Source organism: Podarcis raffonei, chromosome Z, assembly GCF_027172205.1.
Source record: "Podarcis raffonei isolate rPodRaf1 chromosome Z, rPodRaf1.pri, whole genome shotgun sequence".
Lineage (NCBI taxonomy): Eukaryota > Metazoa > Chordata > Lepidosauria > Squamata > Lacertidae > Podarcis > Podarcis raffonei.
In genome coordinates this window covers 10,337,626-10,350,199 of record NC_070621.1, presented here as the reverse complement: position 1 = coordinate 10,350,199, position 12,574 = coordinate 10,337,626, and the positions used below count along the sequence as shown (strand labels likewise).

Here is a 12,574-nt window from a genome sequence, read left to right as displayed (position 1 = left end):
AGGGGCGTCTCAAAATGGAAGCCCTACCCAGTGGCGGAGCTTCATGCTCCAGCACCAGGAGGGGGGGTGGAGAGCAGGCGGGGGCAGGGCTAGTGCACATCCCAGGGGCATGGTGCGCCACCCACAGGGGCATGGCGCGCGTCCTGGGGGCGTGGCACCCAGCGTGGGGGGGCAGCCATGATGGCACCCCACCAGGATCGCACTGCTCCCCCCGTACTCCTCTTCCTCCACCAGCAGCCCTACCCCCAAACTCCACCACATTTCAAGAGAGGCTAAATAGGAATTCCCAACCCTACTGCTAGGCAGCCTTCCCTGTCTATTCTCCCTCTTCCCAAGTGCAAGCAAATTTTTTTGAGAATAGGGGGCAGTGAATTATCCATGAGGATTGCTTACTGAAGCCAGGAGAGGCATTTGCTGGCCTCTCCATCATGAGAAATGATGCTTTCGAGCATCCTCAGGAACGTCATTACGTTCCAGAAAGCACAGGATATCAATCTGCATCCTTCAATGCTGTGCCATTTGCACCAGGATGATCTGATTGTATGTGGTACAGGAACCATGGTGGAATTTTGACCCCTCTTCCCTGCAGCCAGCAGAAGCTGATTGGAAAATGACACGGCCAGATCAGTGAATCACACAGAGATGCAGCCAGCAGTGGCTCCACTCTAGGGATGGGAGCTCTGGACCTGTAGAAGACATTAATTGTTTAATGATTTGATGCTGCAGCACACTAGTGGCTCTCTTGTTAGCATGCCACCAAAAGCCCCTCCAAACCCAAAACCCCGCAAAGACCTCACGGTAGTATGCAGAAGCAAAAATAGACACACATGTACAATGATAAAAATGTGCCCATAAGTTGCAGCCACCACTGATTGACCAGTTTAAAGCAGGGGTGGGTGACCTCAGGCCCAGGGGCCAAATGCCCCCTCTCCAGCATCCCTTTTTAGCTCTTAGCCCACACCCCTCATTGGCCTTGCTTCAGACCCAGACGATCTGGAATGTGCCCTTCAGCTCTGATTATGCTCCTTGCTTTCCTGGATGAAGGACAGAAAGGGGTGGGTGAATGAACTCCCATTCATTCTTCCACCTTCTTTTGCCTCTGGTCCTGCCCACCACTAGCATGTGGCCCTTCAGAGGCTACTCAGCAGGAAATGTGGCCCCCAGTCTGGAAAAGATCCCCAACCTCTGACTTTTAAAGCTTTTAGGGAGTTTGAATTATTGTTCATTATTTAGTGGCTGTGAATCATTTTAGCTCACTTGTGCCATTTGGGAGTTACTGGAGTAGATTAATCAACTAAAAGCTTTTAAGCTGATTAATCAGTGGAGCCAGGAGCCAAGGGCACACTTGCTTATTTTATGTCTGTGATTCAGGTGTGCTACCCTCTTGGGGGGTGGGAAAGTATATAGGAAAGACAGCTTTTCCTTCTAGTGATGGGCGGTGGCTTTTGTTTGTTAAATTGCTCCCAAGGATGCAAATCCGGAAGAAGTGTGCATTTAAATCAAAATTATAGGGTATGTGTGAAGTACCCCACTGCTGTGACCTTTAAAAAGCAAGTCCTCAGACAGTTGGTGCATGCATGCAAAATGTAGATCTTGGAGGGGTCAGTTCAGTGGTCTCCCTAACTAGAAACATTTATATTTCTAGCTAAAACTGCACGGAAACGCCGTTTATCTTCCTACCAGATTTATCTACTTGCTACCCCGTGACGGGATGAGCTCCCATTGCTCGGTCCCAGCTCCTGCCAACCTAGCAGTTCAAAAGCATATCAAAGTGCAAGTAGATAAATAGGTACCACTCCAGCGGGAAGGTAAATGGTGTTTCCATGTGCTGCCTATTTATCTACTTGCACTTTAATGTGCTTTCAAACCTTACATCCATTCCAGGGGTTGTCAGCACTGACTGTCAGCCTTCTCCTTTTCTTTAGTTTCAGTGTTGCCCTTGTAGAACTCAAGCAGGGAGGAGGAGGAGGAGGAGGAAGGCAAACCTAAAACAAGCTGGTTCCTTCTGTCATTGGCTCTGATGCCCCGTGCTGTCCTTCCATCTCACTAGGCTCAGCAGGCACCAGCTGCCGCCGAAGTAGACACTAGGAGGCAATTCTCTTTAGGTGACTTCACTTGCATTAATGGCATCGGTGCCTGATTCATGCAGGCATGAATGCAGATAGGCATCACATCGTGCTGGTTTGGAAATGAAGAGGAAAGCAAATTTAATATTTTTAAATTTTATTTTAAATCATTTATAAACCACTATTATTATTTTTTAAATGATGTACAATATAAAAACAACCAATACTGGCTGGGGTTGATGGGAACTGAAGTCCAACAACTTCTGAATGGCTGCAGCTTCCCCTTTCCTGCTTTAGCAAATACTCGCATGTTGTCTTGCTTGCTTCTATTGCCAAAAGTGTGTGTGTGTGCGCTCCCGTTGCATATGTATATGTAAAGATAAAGAGTAAAGGGGCCCCTGACCATTAGGTCCAGTTGTGACTGACTCTGGGGTTGCGGCGCTCATCTCGCTTTACTGGCCGAGGGAGCCGGCGTACAGCTTCCGGGTCATGTGGCCAGCATGACTAAGCCGCTTCTGGCGAACCAAAGCAGCACAAGGAAACGCCGTTTACCTTCCTGCCAGAGCGGTGCCTATTTCTCTACTTGCACTTTGATGTGCCTTTGAACTGCTAGGTTGGCAGGAGCAGGGACCGAGCAATGGGAGCTCACCCCGTCGTGGGGATTCAAACCACCGACCTTCTTATTGGCAAGTCCTAGGCTCTGTGGTTTAACCCACAGCGCCACCTGCATCCCCATATGTATATGTACACCAGGGTAACTGGCAGAATGAGGTGACAACAAGGCTTTCAAGCACACCCCTCTCTCCATCCTTCATTCAAGCAAGCAAGCAAGCAAGCCAGAGGCATTATCACAGGTCAAGGACACAATCCAGCCAGGCAAAAGCACTCATGTCATTAAGGAGGTGGAGCAAACCTATTGAGATGTGTGGCCTGGGGAAGAGTCTCAGGGGCCAGATAGAGAGGATCAGAGGACCACATTCAACCCACCTGTGCCTGTACAAACTATGACACTGAAGTCAAAATTCCTGCCTATATTTTGCTGTGGGTTGCACCTGATGACCCTTTGACCGCCTTCCAATTCTATTACTCTATGTGGGGTCTATCCACATGTGCAAGGCTATAGGGTTCTCTAGGGCTCTTCATACAGTGCTCTCTGATGAGCTCCTGCACTTCAGCATTTTACCACTACAGCCACTGAAAAATATCACCTATCATCATATTAACTGGTCAAGGCATTGGAAGTGCCACCAGCATAAATCCTATTAGCCAGGGGAAGCACTTTCTCTTCTCATCTTGCCACGGTTCCGCTGCATGCCACCTGATTCATTGCACCACCATGCCAGCCAGAGCTTCCCTTCATCAGTACCACAATAAATCCACAAGGGCAGGATTGTTCCACTATGCAGCTTTGTCTGGGGGGCGGCGAGCGTGTTGTGTGCCTGGGAGAGGGAAAATGGTACGTGCTTCCCGCTCTCGACCCAACTGCATTTCGAGCAAAGGATTGCTATGAGTGAAAGAGGAGGAAGAAGAGAGAAGAGTTCTTGCTGAGGGGGGAAGTGAAGGCAGCCCCCATCTCCGAAGAAGCCTCCGCGATGGCCAGGGCAAAGCTGAAGAAGTCGCCATCCGAGAGCAATGCCCACCAGAAAACCATCCCGCCTCTGGCAACGACCGAGGATGTCCCGGGGGTCAGCCCCTTGCTACCCGCGCGGAGGCTGGGGTCCTTGGGCAGCGAAACTGGACACAGGTACTGCAGCATTGCATGCCTCAGTGTGGAGATGACCACCCCCCGTAGTGGACTTCGGACATAGCAAGGAGCCGAATGGGTTTATTGGAGCAAAAATGTGGAAAATTGGATTCCCCCTCCCTTTTATTGTAAACCCACACCCATGCTCCTTAACATCCCAAACCTGGTTGTTGTTTTTTTCCCTCGTGGGAGGGGGGGTGCCATTATTAACTAAGACCAAAGATTCCAAAACAACCAAACCCTGATGAGATTCAAATAAGCATACAAAACTGCTGCATGCCAGTTATTGAAAATCCTGAAAGCGTGACTTCAGCCCCTGTTAACTTGCAGTGTGCATTAATCTGTGCGAGGGATGGGGTGGGGGGTTGCCGAAGCCCTTTCCCCCAGTCTTCCCAATTTGTGGTGTGTGCTATTATGCACCATCTTTGGAATCTGTCTGGAGAGGCAAGAGCACAAGGTTTGGAAAATACACCCCTTTGCGTAAAGAACCTTCCCTCTCTCGCGCTCGCACCAAGGTTTTGCATGCAGATAAAAGAAAATTAACCAGGGGAAATAATCAAATCAAAAATGCAACACTATCTTCTGGGTACACATCTGTTAACAGGCAAGGGGTGGGCAAGCCTTTTCTCCGAAATCGGCAGGTGTTTTTGCATTTCCTTTGAAACCGTCCATTTCACTTGGGAGGTGGGGCGAGCTGCTCACAGCCTGAATGAATGATCCCAGCATTGCAGATAGATGCAGGACCGAGTTCTCCGCTTTACCTCTGTTCCATGGCATCCCTTTTCCATCCTTTCTCTTATATCCATCAATCCTTCCACAGCCCGCCTACCGGCATGCTCTGTCTGTCTGTCTGTCTGTCTTCTCTAAATCTTGAAACACTGTATGTACTGCATATATCGCTGGATTGTAAGGCGAGCTGGCGCCTTTTATTCATTCCCCGACTGCGAAGGGGCTCCATGTAAACAAGGCAGTTCATGAAAAGGATTGTCTAATTAGGCGGGTATTTCCTTGTTAGGGGAGGGGATCTACCTGGTGTGTGTTTGCGGGCAGGCGGGCAGCGGTGGGGGAACAGCAGGGGCACATAGAAAATCAGCTGTGGAAATAGCAGGTCTTCTTCTGCAGGGCAAAAAGGCACCTAGGTACTTGTTTGCTTCTCTGAATGGATGAGCTCAGGCTTGTGGACTGATCTTGGCAAGGGTGGCGATGGACAGGTGCCAGCAGCAGGGTTGAGTACCACTTGCAGCTCCTCCGTCCACCCCCCACCCCCCCTTGAAGCAAAAGTCAGCCATGCATTAGGTAGCAATGTGTATTACTTCACTGACTTCCAAATGCGGTAAGCCAGTTTTGCACCAGTTTTGGACCTTCCTGGTCATTCTGCTGAGTGAGGGACAGGAAATCTACCCAAAAGAGGGAGTTGGAAAGAACATCACTTTTCCAACTTCTTCCTTTAGCTCTAGGTATCTTTCAAGGCAAAACAAGGTAAGTTCCCTCAATACCTCATGACCAAGGGGGCAGTGAGGTGCAGAAAGCTCCAGGTTTTATAGACACTAAGGGAAGACCCCAAGTGTGCCCAAGGACCCCAAGAGATGTCAAATTGCTGGCCCCTGCTCTGATGTAATGTGTTAATTGTGCCATGAGACTGCACTCCCACAATGAATTAGTCCTTTAATGAGAGTATTATATGTGACCACCAATTTTTTGAATAGGGAATTCTACTTGCTGAAATGGTATTTGTGGTTGGTTAGGGGGAAACATCTCATCACGAGGGCACCATCACTGAAAAGGCTCCCTTACTAGAGGCTACACTGCCTCACTTCATTAGATGGCAGTGGTGGACCTGGGGAAGGCTCTCTCATGAAGAGTCTTGAGGACTGGACACTTAGGTATGGGAAGAGATGCTTCTTTAGGCAATCTGTTCCCCAGCCATTTAGGCTCATCATTGATATATTGACCAAAGCTGATAAAATGACTAGAATCCCATTGGTGGCCACCACTGCTTCTTCTGGGAGCGAATTTTAATATTTTAACTCTGCACTGTGTGAAATACTTTCTTTTCTTAAGACCTACTGTGGATTCAAATACTAGCTAGGGCAGGCCTGTGGGTCCCCAGAGCTCAGGGAAGATGGGAGTTGTAGTCCAACAACATCTGGGGATCCACAGGTTGAGAACCGCTGGATTAGGGAGACCCTGAGCCTGATTCTGCTTTGACATGCACTGGGTGGTACTGATGTTGTCATTTCCTCCCACTCTGTGAAGTTCATAAAAGTCAGTGGGGGTAACCTCACATATGTACTTGTGGGTGGGAGTTATGGGACACAAGAAGTATGCTGTATAATTAATAACCCCACAGAGCCTGGTTCCTTGTGATTGTATTTGGAACACATGCTGTTCCTGGGCTAAACAGGTAGAGTTGCCATGTGTCCTCTTTTTCCAGGACACATCCTCTTTTTTAGGGGTAAAATTTCTGTTCCGGTGGATTTTTTAAATGTGCCAAAATTCTGGAAGAGATATAGACATAACTGGTGGTTGAAGACTCTTCTCTTCTCCTGCCCGCCCCCCTCTGTAATATATTGGTGCTTCTATAGCCCACATACAGTTAGGGACATTTAAAATCACAGTTGCAATAACATCCTCTTTTTTGCTCTTCAAAATATCGACATGGGTAGATAAAATCCATGTCAACAGTACTTTGGAGGGCTATGGGCTTTACAGTAGGGGTGAGGAACCTCAGCCTTCCAGGGCTCTCCATCACGGGACTCCTTGAGACCAGAACCTTTCTCATGTGAAGGTTGCTTCACTAGTCCTGCTTCACCATCTCTCTGCCTTGAGCCATTTTGCCTGACTGAAAAATGTCCCCTACCACTTCTTCATAGCGACCACTGTTCCCACTTTTGACCCAGTAGATTTTCTTGCTGGTGTAATCTCTTGTTTTTTTAACTCTTTGGGTTCTCCTTTTTGGAAGGTGTGACATTGGCATGCAGTTTTGAGTGCCACATATTCAAGGGGGCAAGAATGGGCAGAGACAGAGAGCCTGGGTGTCCAGGGCTGGTGATGCCAAATCCTGCTGCATCACCTGTTGTTAGCAGTATCAAGAAGTACGAGAAACAGCAGAAGGCCCCTGTTTCAATTCCCAATGGCATATCCAGGTAGGGCTGGGAGAGACACTGGAGAGCCACTGCCAGTCAGTGTAGACAGTACTGAGCTAGATGGACCAATGGTGGGACTTATTAGAATGCAGCTTCCTGGTTTCCTAAGTGATCTTTAGGTAAGGAGCTGACCATTAGGGGCTGCTCTTCCAGGTCCTACATTGGGTGGAGAACCTCAGGCTCAGGGGCTGAATGCAGGCCTCCAGGCCTCTCCATCTGGCCTCCAGGCAACCCACCTCACTGATCCTGCTTCAAACCCTCTTTGAGTGTTTTTGCCTTGATGGAATATGCCCTTGAACTCTGATCAGGCCTCTTGCTCAGCTGGATGGAAGACAGAGAGTAGCATGTGAATGTATGGAGGAGCTAGCCACACATACTTGTACATGCACATTTATATGTTTGCTTTTGGCCTCACCCACTGTGGGCATGTGCCCCCCCCCAATGTTCCACAGGAAGGAATATGGCCTTTGGGGTGTTAATCAAGCCAGCAGCTGAATTGAATGCAGGGAACAGAGACCTACTGTTGGTTAGGGGCCTGCAGTGATCCACAGATCCCCATTCGCCTCCTGAGTAGCCTCAGCAAGCCAGCAGGACAGGATGGAATTCCCTCTTGGGCATGGCAGATATTTTAATTGAAATCAATTGGTGTGACATGCCTTGCCATGAATGGGTTTAGGAGTGTAGTGATGCATGAATAAGCTTAAGAGTGGGGTAATCTGTGAATGGGCTTAGGAGCAGGGCGATGGCATCTAGAATTGCTTGCACTCTTCCCAAGCATTCGTGTCACATCCAAGCTCTCTGCTTCTGAAAGATTTTCACACGGGTTGGAAAGGCATGACTAATGCATTATGCCCTCTAGGAAGTGCATCCCAGGTATAGGCAGGCATAGGGATATGCTGTTGGCAGGGCTCCCAAAACCAGCCTGTTCTTCTGTCTGTGATTGCATCCCAAAGGTACGGACTCTCAGGCGGGCTGATGTCACTGACTGTCCTTGCAAAACCCCAGTTCTTATAAGGGGGTGACCAGATAAGGACCAGGAATTAGGGTGGCTGTGCTCCCTGTTTTACAGGAAATGAACCTCTATTTGAAGATCTGGCAGAGGATGGTCCTTTGAAGAAGTCCTTTGTTTTGAAGGATGCTCCAATCCAACTCCAGTTTTATAAAGACCCATCAGAAAGGGAGACTAGGAGCCTTGAAACTGCCTCATCACCTGGTTAGGATCTCACCTGGTCAGTCTTCCCCACTAGGCTAGTGAGATGTATTAAATCACACCAGCAGTATTTTGTTTTAAATTATAGTAATTGAGCTATACCCAGTCCTACTCAGAATAATTAACAGACTTAGACCCATTGGCTTCAATTAATGTACTCTGAGTAGAACTTAATTGGATACAACCCATTATATTTAAATTTGTATCTGTTCATATAAATTAGCAAATTTTATGGTGATCTTTGTCCCTTTTCTGCCTCTTTCTTTTTTTGGGGGGGAGGGATGTGGGGAGATGTGTCAGTGGCCACCCTACTAGATAAATTGATAGAGAATGTTTAAAAAGGTAGAACAAAATTTTGTCACAGCACCACTCATTACTGCATTAGTCCGTTGAGACTTTCATGTATGATTGGTGATCCCAGATTTAACATTATAGAGACAGTGTTCTCACAAGCCTTTGTCATCAATGCAGACTTAACGGAGTCCATTCATGCATTCAGCTGCAAGTTATCAAATGCTGAATGATTGTTTGGACTGTATCAAAAGTTCCTCATTCAATTTTTGGACTGAAAGTAGTGCCCCAAAATCTTCTCTTCCATAAAAATGCAATTTTTTTTCCATTGCTGCTTCTGGCCAATAACAGCCACTGTTTCTGTCTCACATTTTCCCCCTAGTTCTGCTTCTCCTTCCTGGATGGCCCCGACCAATTAGAGATCACACAAAAAAAGTGGTAGTGCCAACAAAGTTTAGTTTCACAGGGCAATTACTGAGGTAGAACAAAGGCAGTGAGAATGAGGCCCCACAGCACTGCTGTCACTCTGAACAGGCAAACACAGTCTGAAAAATGAGAATAGTGGAGTTGGTTTTCACAGGGCACAGTCCTAACTTACCTCTCCGCACCACCACAGTGGTGGGGCTTTGCACATCTGTAACCCCATTGCTCACAGCAGAAAGTGGGAGGCACAGAAAGATAGCAAGGGCAGCGGAACAGGCCCAGCCTTTCCCCCTCTTGTGCTGCCAAATGGCCATTCTTGTGATGATATTCCCACCTACGCATTTAACAGGCAGGAGCGGAGGTGGTGCACCAACAGAGCTGGAGCTCTTGCAGTGATGGCCAGCAGAAGGCCAGCTTACCTGGGGGAGTTGGGCAGAAGGGCACCTCCACCTAATCCACTAGTTGCTAAAAAGTTCACGAAAAGTGTCCCATGTTAATCTCAGCCCTAATAATTGGCTGATGGAAAATCAAGGGGCTTGCATGGAGGTTGGTCTCTGTGCGTTTGTGTTTATTTATTTTATTTCTATACCACCCTTCATCCAAGAATCACAGGGTGGTTTAAAATATAAAAACATAAAAATACATAAATACAAAAAACAACAACACACCCCACAGTATTCACAAATATACACTCATTCAGTGTTGGAGGGGGTGGGGGTGGGTGTACAAGCTATTGCTTTAGGCCCCATCCCTCCTACCACATATTAACCAGGCTTGTCTTTGACTTCTCTGTTTTGCACTTAGGAAGCTGCCCCCATAGAATTTTGGTTTTTATCCTAGGCATATCTTTGGGCAATATAATCACTCTTCCCTCCACCTTGCTATTCTGTATCCAGCCCAATTGCTTCCAATGCTGTAATATGCATAGCTGCCTTGCACCAAGGCCGTCAGTGCATCTAGTTCAGGGCATCCAGCCCACTACTGCGTACACTGACTGGCAGCTGCTTTCCAGGGTTTCAGGGCAGCGGGGTGTGTGTGTGTGTGGACATTTCCACTTCTACCTGGAGATGCTGAAGATTGAATCAGGGACCTTCTGCATTCAGAGCAGGTGGTCTGCCACAGCCCCTTATCACAAGATGTCCAGGGGGTTGTAAATCAACACAAGAACCTGGAACTTGGCTCGGTAGAAGATGCAGCTGCTCTAACAATGGTGTCACGTGTTCTTGACCAGCAATCTGACTGCAGCATTCTGCACCAGCTGGAGCTTCCGAGCCAGATCCAAGGGCAGCCCCACATACAGTAATCTAGCCTCAAGGTTTTCAGTGCATGGACTGCAGTGGGCAGGCTATCTCCAACCAGGAACAACCATAGTTGGTGAACCAGATGAAGCTGATAAAATGCACTCCTACCCAGAGAGGACACTTGGGCCTTTAGTGACTATTCCCTGTTATATGCATGTGTGCACATATTACCTGGCAGGAGAAGTGCATTGTAAAATTTGGATAAGTGCAAATTTAAAAGATGATTTGTTTTGGTTCTCATATTGTTCCAGAAAGTGCAAGTTAGGAGGTTTGCCTTTCAATGTGAACCAGATCAAGCTTCTCCCGGTCTCTAGTCTTGATCAGCTCAGTTCCTCTAGTCTGGGTACCAGTGCTTCTTCTACTGTAAGAGGTGGTTTTTGGGGTTTTTGTTTTTTTTACTGAGACAAAACTTAATGTGATGAATAGAAGTAAGAAGTGAAAAGAAAATCCATCTTGCGAACTGCTCCCAGGAATACAAATTAGTTTTCTTCTATAAAGAACTCAGAAGAACTGATTGTTTGAAAGCATATGCTGTTTTTATCACTCCACAGATCACACATTTTTAATGTCTCACCTAAAGGCACATAATGGCGAAAGAAAGGGAGTAAGTTGCACAAAAGTGTTGTAAATAGAGGAGACTCAGGGCAATGCTGTAGGTCATTGGCAGAGCATCTTCTTTGCATGCAAAGGTCCCAGATTCAATCTCCACTGGCACTCTCTGGGTAAGACTGGCAGAGATTCCTGCCTGAAGTCCTAGAGAACTGCTGCCAGTCAGTGTAGACAATACTGAGCTAAATGGTCCAATGGCTAAGTAAGGGTTGTAGCGCAGTGTAGCTCTGTTTCGCTTGCAGAAGGTCCGAAGTTCAATCTCTGGCGTTTCCAGTAAAGGCTGGGAGAAATCTCTGCCTGAAATTCTGGAGAGCCACTGCTAGTCAGTGTAGACAATACTGAGCTGGTTTGACTATAGTCTGACTCAGTATAAGGCACATTCCTATGATCCTAAATGGCAGGGCAGAGTATAGACTAGATTATCCTACACTAGAGGGCTAAAGTCTTCAACGAGAGAGTTTGCCACCTGCAAAATTTGTGTGTGTATAGCAGCACAGGACAAAAGTGTTGAGTTTTGCTTCTCGCAGTTCCTGTAGTTACCAGTCTTCAGTTCAGCACACTCCACAACACCATTTCTTTTAAGTGCACATGAAAACCCATACTTACTTTCATGCATATGCCTCCTGATATACCGTATTTTTTGCTGTATAAGATGCACGTTTTCCCTCCTAAAAAGCAAGGGGAAATGTGTGTGTGTCTTATGGAGCGAATGCAGGCTGCACAGCTATATTCAGAATATTTTTTTTCTTGTTTTCCTCCTCCAAAAACTAGGTGCATCTTATGTTCGGGTGCGTCTTATGGAGCGAAAAATAAGGTACTAATGTGCATATCCCCCCCCCAAATATATTCCCCTCATCTGATGAGTCACATTCAACTAATCTTTGCTCAGTTGAAATGAATACACTGATGGGGGGACGGGGAGACGGGGGCCGCATCGCCCCCAGAACCATCAGGGAGGGGGTACCATTGCGGCCACTCCCTGGACATGCACCAGACACCACACCCCCGTGGGTGGTGCACCACGACCCTGGGACGCATGCCACGCCCCCAGGATGCACACCACGCCCCCGAGGGCAATGTGCCATGCCCCTGGGACACACTCCCTGCCCAGCCACGCCCCCACCTGCTCTCCGCCCCTGGTGCCGGAGCATGCAGCTTCACCACTGAATGAATAGGCCCAATTAATTTGAAATTAATAGACTTGGTATACTGAGGGTTGCATGCAACTCAGTTATGCTCAGATCAGGTGCATTGAAGTTAATGATCTTAAGTTACTCATGTGCAGTAATTTCAGTGGATCTGCTCTTAGTAGCACTAGCATTGGCTACAGCCCTAAATTAGTACTGTTGATTAATTTCAGTGACAGTGGGCCTTTTTTATTACTAATGTTGCATGCAACTCAATGCAATTTTGTTTATTGTATTCACAATGTATTCTTATGCAAACTTTTCACAATTCTCAGAATGTTTTAAAAGTCAATCCATCTTCCCAGAGAACTGTAGCTCTTAGAGGGGAATAGGGGGTCTTTTGCCACCTCTCAGTACCTGTAACAAACTACAGTTCTCAGGATTCTTTGAGGGGAGGCTGTGGTTATTCAAAGTGCTAGATAGGACGGTTTGAAAGCAGAAAAGGTATGACATGGTATGAGACAACTTCCTATGTTCTCATGCAATTTCTACAAGTCGCTGAGGAGGAGGAGTGTGGCAGGGCTTGGGAGTTGCTTGAAAGTATCTGATTGGCCACTTTTGGAAGTAGAGATGCTGAACTATGTGGACTTGTGGTCT

General features: G+C 47.3%; 1 protein-coding gene across 10 annotated transcripts in view; it reads left to right on the top strand.

Annotated features, from left to right (window-relative positions):
• Window positions 1-12,574, top strand: part of KCNT1 (potassium sodium-activated channel subfamily T member 1) — a 197,047-nt gene that overhangs the window by 69,037 nt on the left and 115,436 nt on the right. For 3 of the 10 annotated variants that reach the window (XM_053374817.1, XM_053374818.1, XM_053374816.1), the window contains exon 1: window positions 3,505-3,810. The exons of the other annotated variants lie outside the window; for them this stretch is intronic. In XM_053374817.1, the coding sequence (XP_053230792.1) occupies window positions 3,659-3,810 (152 nt within the window). In that variant the 5' untranslated portion in view covers window positions 3,505-3,658. Of the gene's footprint in view, window positions 1-3,504; window positions 3,811-12,574 lie in introns of those variants that run through there. 10 annotated transcript variants of the gene reach the window in all.